Here is a 21,089-nt window from a genome sequence, read left to right on the forward strand (position 1 = left end):
TACATTTGTTCTCCTCTCTTGCTGTTAGAAGTCAAGCAAAATGACACCTTTTATTGGCTAAGTAAAAAGATTTCGAGGCAGCTTGGGTCCCTTCTTCAGGCCAGATGTAATCGAATGAATGAATCTCAACATGGAGCGGTGTATTAAATTTTTTACATCTCACTTAAAGGTTTTCCAATGCTGTATCTGTCCTGTCCTAGTGCCTATATAAACACAGGCAATTCCAGTTTCTGTATTACATCTTGCCTGAGTTGCCTTGAAAGCTTGCATATTGTAATCCTTTTAACTAACCAATAAAAGGTGTCATTTTTCTTGACTCACTATGAAAATAAATGAAATAGATTCCAATGAATTTTCTTACAGAATGAAAATAAGCACGTTTCTATATACAGTAGTTTCTCGATTTTATTACAATTTTAGAATTTTGACATAAATTTAATCACAGAAGCTACATCTTTTTCCAGGTTTCCTGAAGCATCTGCCTTAGTTTTTGATAAAGGAGTTCTCCAATCCTGCTTGAAATGTCCAGTTTAATGAAAATTCTTACTGTTGCAACACTCCAAATAGTAAACATTTTGTTTGTTGAATGGCCACTTCAGTATCCCAATCTCATTACCGTTCATTCATTACTTCATTAAACCTGTTTTTGTATGTTTTGGTTCCATTTATATTGGGTGTATTGATGTTGTAATTGTAAATAATGATTTAGGACTGCGTCAGCTTGCATATGCAAAAAAAAAAAACAAAAAAAAAAACGAAAGGTTGTGCCTAATCTGGTTAAAAAAAATAAAAAAACAGACCCTATTTCAGCTATGTAGTCTTCATTGGCAAAATGTTGTCTTACCTTTTCAATGTGGAAATAACTTTATTATGAGTAACAAAGCTGTTAAGTAGAATTGCCCGATGTTATACTTTACAACACATGTACTGGACATTTTGTACGCCAATGGTGTAAACTTAATGCAGCCTGATGGTGAATTTAGTTTGTAGATTTCATATACCGTGTGTACTTCCAACACCTGAATACTTTAAAACTGCAAACATTAGAAATGTATTATGTTGAGAAAACACCGCATAAGAATGAGTCTTGAGCAGTTGATCTGGAAACATTGTTGCTGATAAACCAGTAAATCTAAAAATGTAACCCTTTACAAGCTAATTTCTATTTTAAATTGAGTAGTATAAGGAAAACAAATGATGGACTAGAGAGCACTTTTTTTTTTTTCCTTCCCTCTATCCCCGATTTAAACCTCTTCCTGGAGCCGTTCTTGACTGTGAAACTTACATTTTTGTAATGTGCCTGTTTGCAAAAATGGCTCATAGTGGTGAGGGTGATGGTCCAGCACCACATCATTTGTCGAAAAGATATACAGCAGAAGTCAAGTGTGGGAGAATTTTAGTGTGTGATTTTTGAAGTTGTGGTTATTATTTTAAAAGCAAAAAAAGCAAAGACCCCTAAAGACCCTTGTTATTGACACTTTTTCCACCATACAAAGTTATTTCACAAACTGCTCGAGAAAGCTATGATGAGAGCAATCAGTTGTGAGTTTTAATTGTTCAACTTGTGTCTCAAAGTTGTAGAAGGAGACAAAATGAGTGGCAAGTGAATGGCTTTACATAGCCCCTAAAAAATGAATGAAGCCTTCACCTAAATTCTCAGATTACATTAAGCACATCTACGGATTTCTGTTTAAACATCAATCTATTTTCTGTATGGTTTATATAGTTCATGACCGTGTTGCACTAGCCATTAAAACTCACGGTTAAGTTTCAAACGAAGTGGTATTTTGGCTTATCTACACTGGCAATGAAATGAGCTGCTCTGTTTGTTAATACCAACATAGAATTAATTTAGTAGTTTGAAGCACAGTGGTTCTGCCAGCCAAGAAGATATGCAAAACTACATACTTGGTTGCTCAATATAAATATGCAGACAGTAAATTTGTGTCACTTATTTGAAAGGTACATCGGTGAATGTAATGCTGTCTTCCAGTTACATTGCAGGTCCAGTTAATATTTATAATTCTCATCGGTCTTATAAGATGCTTTGTAAACTGCTCAATGAAGAGTATTTTTACAGGAGCTCTGAAACCATCAATGTAAAATGAAGTTTAATTTTACACAGGACACCTTAAATGTTTGGACAAATGTGGAACAGAAAATGGACAGATTTGGAATTTTAAAGCATCAGGATTTCTTGACATTTGAATAATGAATCAATTTGACTCGTCTAAGTTATTACAGCTGTGTTATCTGTCCAAGAGGGGATTGAAATCTAAGTAATCAATGTACACCTTGGTGTATTCCCTTTCGACATCTATAAGAATGTAATGTGATTTTATTTTGGATCCTTTTACTAGGTGTCTAGTCCTATGTGGACCTCCCATCAGAGAGTGAAAAATGACACATTTTTTGCATCAATTGAGAATATTTAGACTTTAAACTGAAGCACACATTTTAATATTTCGAATATTTTAACCAACTAGCCTTAAGTAAATCCATTACATTCCTTTGAACACTGAATTAGGGCGTTTCAAACTTTTTAATGGAACTTTGATATCCACTGAGGTTTTGAACTCTGTCTTTTCAAACTTGGTATATACAAATAAATCTGATATACAAGAGAAGAGCTTCCAGATGTGAAAGTTGATCTCTACTGAAGTAAAATTTTACACAATGTGTTCCTTCACCACGTTTGCACCATTCTTACTCCCTGTTTAAGCTAACTTAATACAAAGCAGCAGTCACTTAAAGGCTTGGGGTGGCTTCTTTGTATAATTGTCTAGACCATAGACTTGTGTGAGATAATGCATCATTCTTCTAAATTATAATTCACCTCTCCAGTTTAGATCAATGTTTCTCTGTCACTTCTTCTTTCTAAAAGTCTGCATCATTCTTTATATGAATATTAAAGTCTTCTTGCATTTGCACCGTATGAGTAGGTGGCACTCTTGTATGTTGCATCCACTGACCATAAGACCTCCAAAAAATTCTTAGACATTTTACAAGATGTACATTTCTGGTGTGAACAGTTATTACAATTCAAAATATTATATGATTTACAGCAACAAAAAAGGTGCATCAAGCGCAGAGGCACCAACTCTCCAGCTTGAAGTGAATGTTCTTTGTAGTTAAGCCTTTTTCAGTTGCAGCTGCTGCTGTTTCCCAAGATATTTTCACAATGAAGTTTGTGTTGCCGGGAGGAGTTTCCTGCTACCAGATTTTATTGGGGATGTTTGGGCAGCCAACCATAACTTACATGGTTCCGTCTGATTTAGTCAAGTGATGACAGTTGTCAGTATTGCAGAATTTTGTGTTCTAGTCCTCCACTTTAGTTTTTTTAGTACACCATATCTTGGCAGTGTAACTAACCTATCCTGTGATAGTGAGCTTACATAAAAGTTTTTGCTGCTAGATGAGCAGGAATGTGATTTTTAAAGCACTATTTTAAGTTGGTACTAAGGAGAGTTGTACTGCTTTTTGCCACTCTATCTCTTTAAGTGTGAAATGGTAGCAGTAAGTGCATTCTCCAAAAGAGATTCAGACTGTGGTCTGTAAAAGGAATCGGCAGGAACAGATGCTTTGTGATGGGAAGACAATTTTGAGGTCACCATTAAACTACTTGTGTGCAATTCTGTGCTATTAGTATGAAATTACTGTGCATAGGGGAGAAAGCAGATGCAAAACCTTTCAGTTATATGATTGCATTTTAACTTACCACATTGTTTTAAAGCAGAAATCTTTAATGAGGTACTCTGGATTGAGTCCCAGTGATTATTCAATTCTGACATGTTCTAGCTGGATGGTGAATGCAGCGTTGTGTGTATATATATTTTTTTCTGGATCAAGTGCATTTTGTAACACTGCTGCATGTACAGGAATTACAGTATCAAGTCACCCCTAAATAATTGTAAGCAATTGAATGCATTGATATTTGCTGAGTATTGATATTGCTCTACAGCATGACAGATTTGCATATACTGCTGGGTGATATGTAAAGGCAAGATTTTGTTTACAGTATTACAAAATGGCATTTTAATTGTTTTTTGCTCTGTGTTTTTTAATTTTCATTGTATTTCCTATGAGCTGAGGGGAATAAGTTCTAATATTCTTTGACTTTTTTTTTTTTTTCCTTGTTTCTGTTGGACTATTATCCCTAACTTATCTGTAGAGGGCTAAAACGAATATAAGGGTGTCTATGTCTGTCATATAGAAGCAAAGTTAAAAATGGTTAATAGTATTCATTTTGCCACATATAGAGTAAATTCTTTATTTAATCATAAATCAACAAGAGGTAATTATGCAAGTGGACTATTTAAACCCTGGAGAGGACTGTATTGTGTCTTGGTTTTTAGATTGCACTAATGTTCCGTCCTATCTTTCTTCATTCCTATCATTGAACTAATAACTTCATTTTAGCTTTTACTGTTTATGCTTTCAAAATACAGTAGCTGTCAGGTTTTATTTGGATTATTTTTTTCTTGAAAACTTACACTGCTTGGCATTGATTTATAATTTTCAATATTGTGGAAGTATGAAGTAACTTCATTGTGTACCACAATTGAAGCTATTAAGAAAGTGGTGAGCATTTGGTTTTGCTTTAAAGGAGAGGATGCTTCCTGTCTTTATTTGCATTCTGAGATTTACTAATTGTATATGGTCCCTCATGTAGCCTTGCTATTTATAGTGCTATAAAACTTAATGGAATATTGTTGTAAACCCTAAATCTGGCTCCATCCAATATTTTGGAATATTTGTTCCAATACACTCTGAGTCGCAAGTTTAGATCTTCAATGAAGGTCTGCTTATAATACCAAGAGCCAAGCTTGAAAGTAGTGGTGAGGTGACCCTTTGCTGTTATGCACCTATGATCTGGAATACTTTACCAATAGAAATTCATTAGGCATTGTAACCTTTTTTAACTGTTAAAATCCCATTATTGGATATATATATATTTTTTTTTTTCCCACAGCTACATTTTTAGTTGTATTCCAAATAGACTACCTCGGCACAGAATTATCATATTCTTCAGGCAGCCTCAGTCTGTACAATTCCCCACTATTCTCTGCCGTCTTTTCTGGTTCATTTGTTGTGGCGATCTATGCCACCACCACCACCTGACCAAGGCATTACATTTTCTTTGGTCACTTCTTCAATATTCCCTAATCTTAATTTTTTCAAGTAAATTTCTATTTGATATCTTGTAAAGCAGTTTGAATTACAGTGTTGTATGAAAATGTGCTGTATAAATAAATGTTGTTGTTGTTGTGTCATCTGCATGCAGTAACAACGATATCCTAAGCTGTATTTTCTTGTGATTGTCCAGAGGGTAAAACACAAATGCTGAACAGAATAGACCAGAACTGAACTCTGAGGAACACCATAGTGTACTAGGGCTGAATGTGGTTATTACCCATGAGAACAAACTGAAAGCGGTCTGAAAGATATGACTTGCACCAGTCAAGCACTGTACGAGATACCCTGTGCCACGTTTTTGAGTGGTCAATTAAAAGAATGTGACGGACTATGTGAAAGGAACTTCTGAGATCAAGCAGATGTTGAATGTCCCAGAATCTGATAAAATAAGGAGACCATACCTAACCCTGACTGCAGCAGGTTCAGTGCTGTGTTCTGTTCTGAAGTAGACTTGAATGGGTCCATTGAAATATGAAGAGACAGATGATTGTGTAATTGAGCAAAGACAACACGTCCAAGTCTTTCAGCAAGAAATCATGTTAATTTGGTCTATATTTTGGTAGATCCCTCGACTGGTATTGGTGCAGCAGCTTTTTAGTTCAGGGGGGAACCACTTTGGAGATGAAAGGGTTTTGACAATCATAGTGATAACATGGCACATGGAAGATCATTTTTAAGGATGAATGTGGGCAGTATGTCCTGATTGCAGGTGGTTGCCCTTATTTTTGGCAGCAAATTAAAGTATTCCACATTTACAATAGTAAAATTCAAGAAAGCAGCCTCTGGAGGAGGATGAGGAGGACTGATAAGATAAATATCATCTGTATAAGAGGAAGAGGCACTGGGTAGAGAAGAATTAATATGATCTTATTTATAAATTAGTTCAGATATTTATTACATTGTTCAGTATTTGGTTTCAGCAGTTTACTAATTGTATTAGGTAACATTTTAGGGCTGCAAGAGCGATCATTAATAATTTGTGAGTAGTATAATCTGGCAGCTTTAAGAGTGTTATATTCTAATTGATGCTGTTCAAACATTTATCTATGAGCAGTAAGACCAGTCTTTTGTCCAGCCATTCAAGTTGTGTTCCTCTAGCTTTTAAGTGCACATAATTCAGTTGCATACCATGGAAAAGATTTATCAGAAGAGACTGTCTAAAAGAATGTTAATAGGTGTTAACAATCCTTCTCCACAAGCAATTTATTGTTCCTTACATTCCTGTCCTCTCTGTTCATACAGATAAGTAAAAAGAGATGCAGCCAGCCAGCTTTCAGCCAACTCCTTCAAATGAGCTTAGTATTCGAGCTATTTCTGCTTGTAATAATTGTGTGTTTTTAAACTTCTTCAGTTTGCTGTTATCCCACTCACTTCCATTGGTAACAAACGAAGAGTGCATTTACAATCCCCAAATAAACATATTGTTAATTTTATCGTGCTGTTTCATTGCAAACATGGCCTCAGTGGTAAAGGAAAGTTCTACTCGTGAACTGTGGTAAAAGTAAAACATGAAAGTAGAATATACAAAAATGCCATAGTAATACTTTCTAACGTATAGTAAAGTTAATACTGCTGATATGCACAAAATAATAAAATTAGCCTAAATTTCCATAATTTTACAAAAAATATGCAATTTTCCCCCAGGGTAAAAGCAAATGGAGGTGAGGGGCATCTGTTGGTTTTAGGGGATTTTAGCATAGTGTTTACAAACATGATCTTGGCCGATTTTACCTGATTCATCTTGCCACATGCTAAATTCACTTACAAATTCTATTTAACTGCAAAATAAACGCTGCTTAAAACTAATACTGTACTAAAAAAATCGGGCATTATCTCATTTGCATGTGAATTGGTGTATATTAAAATAGTTTAAAATATATCTTGAATAAACTCTTTATAGCTGCTTTTATAACAATTTTCAAATCAGGTTTGTTGTATTCACTCCTGCAAGGTTCCCACAGTAGATAAGAGACATTAGCGCTGATTGATAAAATCTACAGAAGAGTAAATAGTAGGTCAAGTTAACTAAAGTTTTAAATGTCAGCAACTCGTGGTGTTTTCATCTTCTAAATCTTTTTTTAGATTTGTAACAACTCTTAAGGCTACATTTTTGTGAATAAAAGGCCCTATTCTTATTATTAAATCCAACTTGTCATTAGTTTCAGCACTCCAGTCAAACAAGCTTTCGTCTGTTTTTAAGCTACCTCACATAGCTGATCAGACTTTCCTGTTTCTTATGGCAGTGTGCTGATCCACCCTACTGAAGGCTGTGTCCGTTTCACTCCCTTACCATCCAGTATGTGGTGTTTGTGTTTGATTCCAGAAATTCAACAAATGACACAATTGTAGTATGTACTGATTTGATTTTAGCAGCTCTTATAAAGAATGATACAAGTTGCTCTGCTGTCTCTTGAAGATAATGGTGGTCTGTTAACGCATGACATGTCTAGTTCAGCTACAGAAAAGTATGGGTAATCGTTTTGAAATACTAAGCAAATTTTAATTTTGGAATGGGCATAAGGAGGAGTTTAATTTTGTCTCCGTTGTAGACGGACAACTTGTGAGAGCTTCGCCTTGTCCAACAGTGACTGCCTTGTGCCTGTTGTCACTAGGCTAAGGCATGTCCACCCAATAATCCTAAACTGGGTAAATTAGTTATAAAATTGATGAGTAGTTGGACTTATTGTTGCAGTGTTTATTAGCATCTGAGAACGAATGTGAAGTCTCCTTTTATGTATGCTGCTAAAATGTATTAATCAGGCCATTTCAACACTCCTTCAAATACTGTACATGACATTACAAGTTAAAACAAATTCTTTCATGTGATAGCAAAAAAAAGTGAAATGTTCAAAGAACATCTTAAAAAGCATAAGTTCATTATATGGGTAAAAATTTAAAGGAACATTTTTTTTGGCCTTGAAAATATGGCAGAATTTAAATACTTCTTGAACTCTAACAAATGCAACAACTCTTTCTCACTTGCTCTATCTATCTTCACGTGCTGATTCCTGAAACGGTACCGCTCCATAGCTCCTCATGTAACACTGATTGAGAAACACTGCCGTAAAGTAACTGTCTGAAAAAGAGATGCAGTCTTCTGCAAACTTGTCGGCATTCTGTTTAAGGACATGTTCAAAAAATATAAAAAGTGTTGTCCATTTTGCTGTAGCACACATGAAGGGCTGACCAAAAGAGAGAGAACATAGTTTTGTGGTGTTATGCTGAAATTTCTTCACCAAAGTCAAGGAAGGAAGTGGTGGCAATTTAGCAGAGGTGAAAGCCTACTGAGTGATTGTCAGCTTGATATGCTAATTTTACCCATTTCTTATTATTTCAGGCTGATTTATAATGGTAGAAAAAAGAAGCAGTTTTTCCTCTACATAGCAGCCGTCCCGCTGCTGCTGTTGATGGCGTTGTATGTCCCGCTTTCTGTGAGGTGAGTACTTCCCCAAAATGTACAATCACCCCGCACTCTTTCATCCCCCCCTTTTTTGTAAACATTCGTATCATATGTGTCATTGTATCTTGATGTGCTGTAAATTGTTCAAAAGTGGTAAGGTTTGGCTGGATTGTCATCTCCAGCTATGGCTGGATCCTGAATGATTAAGGTGTACCCATTTTTTCTTTTTCTTTACTTGGATAGTTCTATTTATCCAAATGTATTCCAATGTATGTACACTAACAAAAAACATTCTGCTGTGTATCTAAAATAATTTTATTATATGCCAGATGGGGAAAATGTATTTGTAATTTCAAACACAAGCCAACATTTTAACACCCAGCTCAGTTCCAACTTCGTTGATTTAAGGATACTGTACAAAGTCCTGAGTCCACCTTAATAAAATAAACACAGACTTTCTGTATTTAAGTGTCAGATATCCCTTAAATGGCAAGTGGAAAAAGCCAAGCTTCTTTGTCTTCCATGGCCTCTTAGCCCTCTTGTTGGTTTCCTATCCACACAGCCTCAGGTACTAAGCAGGGACCATCACCGGATAGTGAACAGACTTACACCTTTTAGGTCCATGTAGATTTACCAGTTAACCTGTCCTACATTTCTTTTGTAGTAAAACTGGTGAATAGCCACACAGATTTGAGGAGAACATGCAGACTCTGTTAAGACCGTGTACTGACCAGATATGAACCCAGGACACTGCACCTGTGAGATGGTAGCATTCTCCATTGCTCATTGTGCATCACCATTCTTATCAGTGATTTTTAAAATTATGTGAAGGTCGTTTAAGTTTCTACAGGATGCAACTTGAGTGCCCATTTTCTATATAAAGCTCTGATGTATGGCACATCTCCAGTGACTAGTTTGAGAAAATTAGATACTCAAACCAAACTTCACTAGCTCAAAAGCAGCTGGGACAGTTAATTCAGAAAGCACTATCATCTTGCATCACCATTGGATGACTTGTTTGCTACTTATTGTTAACTAGTTATGCTATCTTTCTAAAGCGTGTTAAAATTATCAATACAGACCTCAGTGCAGTGCACCATCTATTGCAATGTATTTTGTAATGCATGTAGTAATAAAATGCATTAATTCAAATGTTTGTGAGGTCCCAGCTGTTGGAATAACAGGCAGCAACTAGATAGACACACCGACGCTTGTCCTTTATTAAGGTGAATTGTTAAAATTGTCAGCTAGATATATAAAAAAAAAAAAATATTAGGCCATTTTAAAATTATTTTATGCAATACCAAGCAGGTTGAATAGAATGATACATGCTTTATTTCAGATTATTTTATCATTCTTTCAATTTTTTTTAATAGCACCTTCTGGAATCCTTTCTCCTTTCAAACGTTTGGTTAATACACTTCTGTTTTTCATAAATATATTTACACAGTGACAATTAGACTACATTTCAGGCAGACATTCATCAGCAAAACAGATAAAAGGAACATTGCAAGGAAAAAACAATGTGAGCAGGTAGATTGTTTGTTTTCACAGTTGTCAGACACTTTTAATAGAAGTCTGGTATGCTGAAAATTTTTTGTGTAAATTAAACTTTCTGTAATTTCAAGTAGTACCATTTTTTTCCCTTCCACCTTAACAGGATACATGAGTATCCAGCCGGGTGCTATGTCTCTGTCATTCTAAAAGATGGCACATTACAAACATTTTTAGTAATAAAATGCTTTGCATTTGTCATTCCAATAGATGGCAGACCACAAACAATAACATGTCTTTTACAATTCCCATACCAAGTGGCATATAACAGAGACATATACATTGAATGGTGCACTGCAAATGTTAATGCTGAGCTCCACGGTGACTACTTAGATGTCAGCCTGTCTTAGAGGGGTAGCACAGCTTCAGTAGTTGCAATATAGTGGAAGGTGCTGACTTATTTTTTTTCCTCCTAACTGCACCCAATTTCCTAATTAATGATCAATTCATATAAATGGGGGTAATTGGGCTTATGAATGTGCATGTTTTAGAAGATGTACATGAAATGAGTTATACTAGTTCTCCCATGTAATGAGAAAGGAGTACTTGATCATTTAGTGAGATTTTATTTCACTTGCTGTACAATAGCGTTACACAGTGGTTTAAAGATTTGCTCAATGAACTAATTATAACTCCTATACAATTAGGAAATGGTGATGCTGGTGAAACAGTAACAGTGGTATTCAAATTTGTTTTCTTTGAGAAAAGTTAAGAAAGAATAACATTCTCTCAACCAAGTTTTTGATAAACCCAGACATCCTATGTAACTTATTCATTATGCTTCTCTCATAGCAAAATACAGTAATTAATGCAAATCTAGACTACCATAGCAGTTTAGATAATGCTTGTTGTTTAAGTCCATCATGCGAGTTCCCTAAGTAAGTAAATAAATAACAAGAAGTACCTCATTTGTGACCACAAAGATTTATAAGGAGGGCAGATTTGGTAAGTGCACTGTCTGACAAATCCTCATTTATACAATGTAGCAAATTAGATACAGATCTATAGCACATATTAACTTGAATGTCAGTCCCTAAAGAATCAATAGCCTTTTATGAGTTGGACAAATTTTAAAGGATTATTACTTTTTTGGGGGACAAACTGCTGTGGATGTGAAATTTTCAGCTTGTATGAACATGAATAATAGCAATGGGGTAGTAAGATCTTGCGTTCTCTCCACATTTTATAGTGTTAATGGCCTAATTTAATGATAGTTTTTGCTATTTAAACTCTCCTTGGAAGGTTAGCATTTTTTGATGCAGATCTGGAGATAGATGTCATGTTTATAGCTCATCAATGTGTCTGGTTGATTCTGCTGTCTTTGTAGTTTGAGGTTTCTTTATATCCGAAGAGCAAATTATTATTTGATGCTTTAATTCTGCTTTAAAAGATTTCCATAGAGCTTCACGAGAGGCCTCCAAAGTGAAATTGGTTTTAATAGGTAAGTTGATCTGGGGATATACATAGGCATCTTGTAAGGTCCGTATTAACTGGAGTATCGGATAATGCTACAGCATCATAATTTCATGATATGACAAATGATGGCAACTCATTTTCAGTAAACTGGTAGTAAGCTTTCAAGGAAAAACTAAGTGATCAGGCAAGTGTCAAATATGATAATTATGGAAGACATAATGATGATTAAACAAGATTTTTAACATTGCATATTCTCAGAACAGCAAAATGTAAATGTACTTTAGAAGAGGAGCTGGCAGCTGAGTGCATCAGATCTGCCAAAAATAACTTGATTATCAGATTATAAATGCAATGCCTTTGCTTTTAGTGAGGGAGCCTAACAAATTGTCAAAAAGATTAATGTGGGATCTCATTACAGTACTTAAAAGGACAAAGCTCCTCTTTCCAAGTATAAAAGCATGAATGCTTAAAGAACATTTTCCATTGTTAAATGCCATTGACTAATCTTCTATTTCTTTTGTTGTGCTATTAAGGCTGTCCTTCGCCTCACTTGCATTTCATCTAGCCACCACATAAACAGTTTATATTGTAGTTCCATGTAGCTACTTCAGCTGAGCACATCCAGGCAAGACTTACAATCATGTACCAGTTCTTATCATTGTAAACCATCTGTAGATCAAAGTAATGCAGAAAGAGATGGTTTCAAAATGGCAAATTATCAGCTCTTAGCCAGCTTGGGTATTTTTTAGTCTGTTTTGCTACTACTTTTCTGTTATGACCATGTGCTGTGAGTGTTTCATTTTTGGCTACAGCAATATTATACTCTCCATGCAATGAACAAAAAGTTTGGTAGTGTTAGTTTGGCTTTCTGTTGATTTAAGGATTTTGTTTCAATTGACAGGTTTTTTTTATATATAAAGAGTTTAAACTTTTTGTCCCTTGTCAGAAATTTCATAATTCACTGGTTAGATTCAGTTCAAGAAGTCTGTTCCTCCTAATCATGCCTTTCCAGGTGTCTCCGTTTTCTGGAAAAGTGTTGATCTTTCTCAGTAAGAGTACAGAGTTATGTTGCATGCTTTTAACTACAGAATGCTCTCCATAGTTGTTTGTTGTGTACTTGCTGTACGAAGAGGTGTGTTGCATTATGTCTAGCCAGCTTTCTCGGCCTCCTGCACATGCTACAGCTCCTTTCTGTAATCTAGTATGCCTGGGATTGTACCACATGTATGTTACTTAACTAGTATTGCACCTGATACATACACATTTCCTTGTGGGCAAAGCACATGTGCTGGCTTCATGGAGCTTTTCAGGAATAAGCCACACCATGATGATAAACCCCCTACCTATTTCGGTTCCACCAAAGTGTATTCGGGAAAAATTGTGCTTGGCATTTGAGACAAATAAGCATCATGTCTTAGCCTTGTCTGTACTAGGCTAAAGATGAAGCTTTGCTAAGTGTTGTTAAATGAGAGAGAGCATGCTCTGATCACCTGTTGTCGCACCCACCACACAACGAACCCAACTGGAACAGTGTGAGGTTTTTTAATGGTGGCTGGAGTGCCAAATTTTCCTTGTAAGATAGAGGACCTGCTTGCAGGGCTTGGACGCAAGTTAACATTATATCCAGGATGACGCGATTGCAGGTTAAGGGCCTTGCTCTAGGGCTCAACGGAGCAGAGTCACTTCTGGCACTTACAAGATTTGAACCAGCAACCTTCCGATTACCAGTGTAGATCCCTAGCCTCCGAGCCATCACTCTACCCCATCAAAATTGTGGAATAAATGAATTGTTGTGGAATGAGAGTTCATGAATTTCCTGCTTGATGAGAAATGTTTATTGTTAAATTCTCATTTAAATTAATCTTACATGTTTATTACAAATTACAAAATAGCTCGGCTTATAATGCTTTTCCATCTATTGAAAATTAACTACATTTAAATTATTTAACACCTTTTTTGTCAATGACAGGATTTTGTAGCATAATTAATGTTGCTGCATTATTATGTTGTTTTACATGAATTTGTTGCAAAGTTGTTAATCCTTAACAGCTGCACTGTTTATTGAAAAAGCACAAGAATTAATCATTTGTGCTACTCATCATCATCTTCATCATCATCATTGCTTTTTTTTCATTGAGAGAGAGACCAAAGGAAAAGTTACAGTAATAAAAAAAAGGGTTTAAAAAGGGGTGTTCCATAATATAATTGTACCAATTCTAAGTCGGTAAACCTCAAACATTAAAATAGTGCAGAATGTTTATAGTAATGCAGAAGAAAATAGGCCACACTTCAAGACCTAGGATCAGTCCTGGTGTGCTCCCGTTCTTGTGTATTATGAAGAACTTATAAACCGCCAGCACAAATGCAGATTAGAAAGAAAGCCCCTTGCCATTTTTATTTAATTCCAGACAGTATTTGTATGTACACTGTACAATAATAAAGAGTAACATATTAAATAGATTCAATTGCAAACCTCAATTAAATGGACTTGACATATGTATTTTTATAATAGTCTGTAGTTTTTCTCACTGATAAGATATTAAAGTTTTGTAAATAAGGATATGCCAGTAAAAGGAAAACGCTCATTATAAAAATTGCCAGGTCCGGTACTTTTGATGATTTTCATACAGAAGTTTGTGGTTATAATTGATGCATAAAACAAAGTTTGGTAAGTAAATTTTAAGTTGTATCAGTGACAGAAAATGTTATTTAGGCTTCCAAGAAGTCATAGGCACAATAGACTGTAATCTTGTGCAAATAACAGTGCCAAGCTCATTAGAGTGTAATTGTAAAATAATAATCATTCATAGCGTCAATACATGGGTCAGTCCTTTTAAAATGACACTGGCCAATCGGGTTGTGCAATCAGACTTTCTGATGAAGGTAAACTACTTCAGCAGGAGTTACATTTGAGCAGCTCTCTTTTTTCGGTCACTCAATGAGCAATATCTATTTGCAAATACTAAAATGTACTGTTCTAGTAATTATGAAGCAAGTTGTGTTCTTGTGTATAATTTTCAATTGCTCCCGAATACGTTTTATGGTACTTTTGAATACATACATTTTCTAAGTATTTAAATTATGATGTTTACAATTACAATACTGGGCAATTCATAGAAAACCTTGGGGGATCCATTTAATATTTAATTATGAAATTCACAAATTCAGAACTATAATGTACTTAGACATCAATTTGCTATGTGTGGCAATGCTGCTTCTTTTGCTTTCTTTATAGTGGATATGTTTCAAATGTTATTTCTTGATCAGCTGTTGAAAAGAACATCACTGTTTTTTACATGTTCTTCTATTTTATGACAACGGAATTTTCCAAGCTGTCTTATCATGCATCATGCCTCTAATCAGTTTTACACATAAAGCCACATGTACTCGGTGTTCAGACATCACACTTTCCTGTGCTTTCCAAACTATGACATAAATCTGTAAAAATAAATTGATGGTCTGTTGTTGGGCTGCTTTACTTTCACAAGTGCTGCTTAAATCTCATGGATTGCCAAAGCCCGCCTGGAGTTAACGAGAAACACTTTGTGTTCAAGGAATTGACTGAGCCTCAACTGGAAATCTAGGCTTTTTCAAGCGAGGTTTACCAAGGTAAATGTCGATTTCCTAAGCACTCGGGTCCTAATCTGGATCCTGAGTTGGTTTGTTGTGTGGTGGGTGCGGCAATGAACTGTAGCAGTGTGTGCTCCTAACCTCTCTCTCTTCATGGAATACCCCCCCTCCCCCCACTGTATGTTAAGGAGTTGTGCATCATTTTAGAGAGATCAACATAGAAAGATGGTTTTCATTGGTTGCACATATCTGCATGCTACATTATTAAGTACAGTTGGACCAAAAGAAAAAATTCACTCCAATAAAGTCATCAAACAAATGTGTGAAAAAAGTCCCAGATGACAAAGTCCTGTCTATTGTAGGACTGGGGAACAAAATGGAAAAGGTGAAGGTAACAAAAATGGATTGATCATCCTATGTGTTTTTCTTTTTTTTTTTTTTTTTATATAAATAATGAACTGCCACTATAGTATTCCTACACTATAGGACAAAAGCAACTTTTGAATCTGGAAGGATGGGAAGTTGGAAGGAGGTGGACTTCCATTGGCCTGAGGATCAGAATGCAACTGATTGTCCATGCAGCCTCTTTTCCTTTGCCCTGGCGTTTGTCAAACCAGTCTGTCTTGTGTTTGATATCTCCAGATCAGAGATGGCATTACATTAGGCCATGTATCCCAACTGTTAAGAAACGGCACACTACAGCCAGTGCACAATTTGAGACCAGCACACTTCAAGTGGAATTCCTGGCCAAAAGTAAAAATTGCAACTTGCTTACCTGCTGTCAGCAAGCCTTTATACGTTTCATGTTACAATCCCTTCCTGAAGGAAACTACAAGTAGATAGTAAATATACCAAATTGAAACTTAGTTGTATAAAGATAACAGCTATTGAAATTGTTCAAGTAGGGTTATTGTATTGCTGAAGTTTGTAATTTATTAAGCTACAGATATTGTGCAATTTGCAAATAATCCTGTTTGGAGTCCAAACTAAACTGCTGTTCTACACTAAAGTAGTAGTTATTGCACTTTGTTGGGGTAAGAAACACATGTGTGGACAGGGTTTTGGAGAAATCTTATTCAATCAGTTCTGAAGAGAGTGGCTTGAAATTAAACTAGAAGGTAGACATACGTTTGGTTGAGAAATTGAGGAACAAGAGCTGGTCCTATATTTTGTGGATGACTGGCTTGCTAGTACTAGAGCAGTGACAATGCAGATGTACAAACATGTCTACTGATGCTGACAGTACATGCTGGTTACATCAAGGGGTCTACAGCTGATTTTCTAGACCTAGTGAATTTTTAATGAGCATATAAGTGAAAGCAAACTTTCACTTTTTCTGAGGATTTATAACTTGGAGGTACCATGGTACTTTTCAAGTTGGTGGTGTGGTGGTAATTATCTTGCAGCTAAGAGCCGAATCCGTCTTAATAAAAGGACAAGTGTCTGTGTATCAGTGTGTCAATCTGGTAGATATGTTTAGGAAAAAAAAGTAAAAAATAGGTCAAACATCTAAAAAAAGAAATGTAAAAAAATCAAACTCTAATAAAATAACAAATTGTCTTCATTTTGGTATTCATATATGTTAATAAATGCCATGTTGCTTTTATATTTTCTATTCTTTGTGAAGGACATTCAACCCTGAAGTATGGCAAGGCTAAGCTTTTTTATTTGGGAAATAAACTCTTCACACATCAATACTTCACAGCTTTATCTTCATCACTTCTTGTCTGATTTATCTATTAATTCATTGGTCCAATGGTTTATGTTGTAATTAGCATTTGTATATTTTGGTGATCTTTTTTGTGTTTATACTGTATATACTTTTTTTTTTTTTTTAAATTAGCTCAGTACACCACTGTTATTTCTAGCCAGTGTTTATTTTCTCCCCACTAAGAAGAGTGCATGGGCTGGACTAGGTTGATTTTTTCCCTGTCATTTCTACATTAAAAGTAAATAAATCGCAGTGTGAAGGTCATATGAGTTTAGTAGTGGTTTGACTTGGCTGACATCACTGCATACGCAGATGTATGTGATGTGGAGAGGGTCTACAGCTTTGCGTTTTCTTGGAGTTCTCCTCAACGACCCAGAGTAGGCACATTTTGGCTTATCATTGAGAAGGCACACCATTGTCTTCACGTTTTTAGATGCCTTAGTATACAGTATGCTTACCAGCTACTGTAGATACACGATGGAATCCAACCTCATTGTCTGTGGTATGGCACCTGCTTAGTTTAAAACCATAAAGTAAGAAAGAAGGTGGTGATGTAAATGCAGAGTAATTTTAAGATGCTCAGTGTATGGTACATATGATATATTAATCACCCTGGCTTGACAATGGCATGCTGCATTACTAAAGATTTTAGCTATCCTGCATTGTCACTTTGCTGATACACTCATTGCATTTTTCCGGTCTGTCGGTCTGTCGGTCTGTTGATGTACAAATGGAACTAGTCTATTGGAGACATGCAAGTGTTTCATTGTACTCTCTACACATGTGACCGTACACATGTGCCCGTATTTATCTAGTGTCTCGGGATTACTCCTAGGAATTGCACTAAAAGTCTAACTGGGATAAGAATTTGTCCTATCTCCGAGTAGAACATGACAAGTATTTACAAAGTACCCAAGGCCTACTCTCAGTTAAGAGCGAGTATGATGTCATAACTTAATTACACACTGAGCTGCAAATTGGAGCTCATGATGAAATTTTGTAGTTTTCTGATACTAAAGCTAAGGCTGCGCCAGAAAGATGATAATGATAATCAAACTAGTTAAAGAAGAGAAACATTAAGGTAGGGTATTGTGCTAAGCTGCACTTAATTGTTGCCATTGTAATGACCACCAAAATGGAAGACCAAGACGCACACTGAATGACGGTAAATACAGAAATCGAATATGTTTATTTAACAAAGAATGCTCCAGAGATTGTTCCTGCCTTGCTCCATTAGCTTCCTAGGATATCCTTCGGCTTCCCCATGATCCTGCTTACTATAAAATGGATTTAGAAAAGAGATGGATGGATGGATAGGAGATCCACAGCTGTACATTACAATTCATCTACTTCCTGCTTTCTTGAAAAGTAACAGTTTTTACTGAAGCAAGCCATAGCCCAGTTTCTGAAGTTCCGTTCACACTTTGGGTGTCCCGATAGTCGTTCACTGTGCCATGCTGTGCCTCTCTCCAGGATCCCATCTTAACTTTTTGCGAGGCTCTGTTTATCCAATGCCCCAGGAGTCTCCACCTGCCTTCTTGAACCTTCCTGGGCTTGTAAAGCGTAACACAAATATTCCAGATGTTCGTTCAATTCAAAACTCTGCGTACATGTGACATTTCACAGTCAATCACCCATTCAGCCACGATCTTCAGGGTAACATGCTGGCTTCTACAGTGCAGTTTGCATCCATGACCACCTGTGTGTTTATACTGCGATATCAGTTGAGGCAATGATCTTTGTGTGCCGATTTGTATGAATGCAGTTTTCCTTGACATTACTTCACATGGAGATGTATGTATCTTTGTATTACCTCCTGCTTCATAAGGCCACTTTGATGCAGAATTCAAAAAATGGATATTTGTGACATTTCTAAATAGTTGCTATTGCAAAGCTGCACTTTACACAATGCTACCAACATTTTTATTTCAGGTGCAAGGCTTGTTTGCATAAATGGAGTGATCACTTAACATACAAGATTTTCTTTATTGGGCAGTTGTGATGTTTACAGCTGAACATTGTTGGTGCTAGAAGTGGAATTTGACTCCACAGTTCTGTTCTAAGCTCCTGTGCAGAGATGTCCCGTTAGTTTTCACATGCAACTTGTTTATTTTATTTAGTTTTATGACTTCAGAGTATTTAATGCATAAAAACTATAAAAACTATAAGATTAATATGAGTAATATATTGGTTACTGTCTGAGAATCATTTTACAATCTTTCAGGGGTCCCAGCCTACTGAAGTATATAGCAGTCATAAATGTATAGAGTTTTGAAGACAAATGTTGAATTTTATAAGTTTAACAAACTCTCTTTGTATATTTTCCTGTTTTTTGTTAAACAGGTTTATAGAAGGTCTGATTCCAATGGATAAGTGCCCGTTGCCCCATGAGTATCCTCTCCATCCTGGGAATCATGTGGACAACTCTCTGGATCTCTGGTAAGTGTCCGAGGCACTTTTAAGTGAAATGTGTGAAAGTGATCACTGCCATGTCTGCATTCTTGAATCATCATAATCATTGGGGGCAGACTAAGATCAAGTCACTGAATCCCTGTTGGACAGAGAAAGCCAATAGTGACGGCTATCTGTGCTTGCACTGTAAGAATCGGTTCGTCCAGGGTTATGGAGATTCTTCTTTGTTGTGTATATGAGCAGAATTTTTTGTGTAATCCTGCCTTGGTGATCTCCAGTCTAGCCTTAAATATTTATAGGACTACACTGTGTGCACAATTATTAGGCAAGTTGTATTTTTGAGGATTAATTTTAATATGGAACAAACACAGTGCTATCAGTCAATCCAAAATGTTAATAAACCTGAAACCTGAATGTTTCACAACGGAAATGTGAGTGTGAACATCATCAGGGGAATACATATGTGCGCACAATTATTAGGCAACTATTAGTGTGCAGATTTATTATGCAACTAAAGGAAAAATGAAAATTTTCCCATCTCACTTGTTTATTTTCATCTGTTATAGTGAGAATAATAAACAAACACCTCAAAATTTACAAATAAACATCTCTGACATTTCAAAAAAAATAAATCAATCAATCAATGACCAATATAGCCACCCTTCTTTCCAATAACAGTCATAAGCCTTTCCATTCATGGAGTCTGTCAGTTTCTTGATCTGTTGATGATCAGCTTTTTGTGGAGCAGTGACTACAGCCTCCCAGACACTCTTCAGAGAGGTGTATTGTTTTTTAGCGTTTAAGAAGTGCCCACAAGTTCTCGATAGGGTTTAGGTCAGATGAGGAAGGGGGGCCATGTCATTATTCCTTCATCTTTAAGGCCTTTACTGGCTGGCCATGCAGTGGAGAACTTCGATGCAAGTGATGGAGCATTGGCCTGCATAAAAATCATGGTCTTTTTCCTGTATCACTGTTTGAAGAAAGTGTCTTTGAAAAACTGGCAGTAGGTTTGGGAGTTGATTTTGAGTTCATCTTCAATGCAAAAGTGTCCAACTAGCTCATCTTTAAAAATACCGGCTCATACCAGTACCCCGCCTCCACGTTGGAGTGGAGCTCTGTGCCATTACTGATCCACAGGTCCATCCATCTGGTCCATCAAGAGTCACTCTCATCTCATCGGTCCATAAAACCTTTGAAAAAAATCTGTCTTCAGATATTTCTTGGCCCAGTTTTGACGTTTCAACTTATGTTTCTTGTTCAGTGGTGGTTGGGTTTCAGCCCTCCTTACCTTGGCCATGTCTTTGAGCACTGAACACCTTGTACTTCTGGGCACTCCAGGTAGGTTGCAGCTCTGGAATATGAAAGTACTGGAGGATAATGGGTTCCTGGTAGCTTCACGTTTGATTCTTCTCAAATCTTTGGCAGCTAATTTGCGTCTTTTGTTCTCAACACGTTTCTTGCGACCCTGTTGACTATTTGCAACAAAATGTTTGATGGTTCTGTGATCACACACCAATATCTTAGCAATTCCAAAAGTGCTGCATCCCTCTGAAAGACTTTTTACAATTTTTGACTTTTCAGAGTCAGTTAAATCTCTTTTTTGGCCCGTTTTGCCTGAGGAAAACTAGCTGCCTAATAATTCTGCACACCTTGATATAGGGTGTTGATCTCCTTAGGCCACACCCTCCCTCATTACACAAATACACATCACCTGACGTGCTTAAATCCAATAAGCATTCAAGTTAATACAGCTTGGAGTTGGAATATACGCATTAAAAATGATGATATGGTCAAAATACTCACTTGCCTAATAATTGTGCACACAGTGTA

General features: G+C 36.2%; 1 protein-coding gene across 4 annotated transcripts in view; it reads left to right on the plus strand.

Annotated features, from left to right (window-relative positions):
* The window catches only part of LOC120530963 (alpha-1,3-galactosyltransferase 2-like), a 101,434-nt gene that overhangs the window by 63,024 nt on the left and 17,321 nt on the right, over positions 1-21,089 (plus strand). For all 4 annotated transcript variants that reach the window (XR_005634045.1, XR_005634046.1, XM_039755821.1 and 1 more), the window contains exons 2-3: positions 8,534-8,632; positions 19,191-19,286. Coding sequence is in view for 2 of the 4 variants with exons in the window: in XM_039755820.1 (XP_039611754.1) it covers positions 8,534-8,632; positions 19,191-19,286 (195 nt within the window). In the remaining 2 variants the exon portion in view is untranslated. The remainder of the gene's footprint in view (positions 1-8,533; positions 8,633-19,190; positions 19,287-21,089) is intronic.

The sequence above is a fragment of the Polypterus senegalus genome, chromosome 6 (genome assembly GCF_016835505.1).
Source record: "Polypterus senegalus isolate Bchr_013 chromosome 6, ASM1683550v1, whole genome shotgun sequence".
Taxonomy (NCBI): Eukaryota; Metazoa; Chordata; class Cladistia; order Polypteriformes; family Polypteridae; genus Polypterus; species Polypterus senegalus.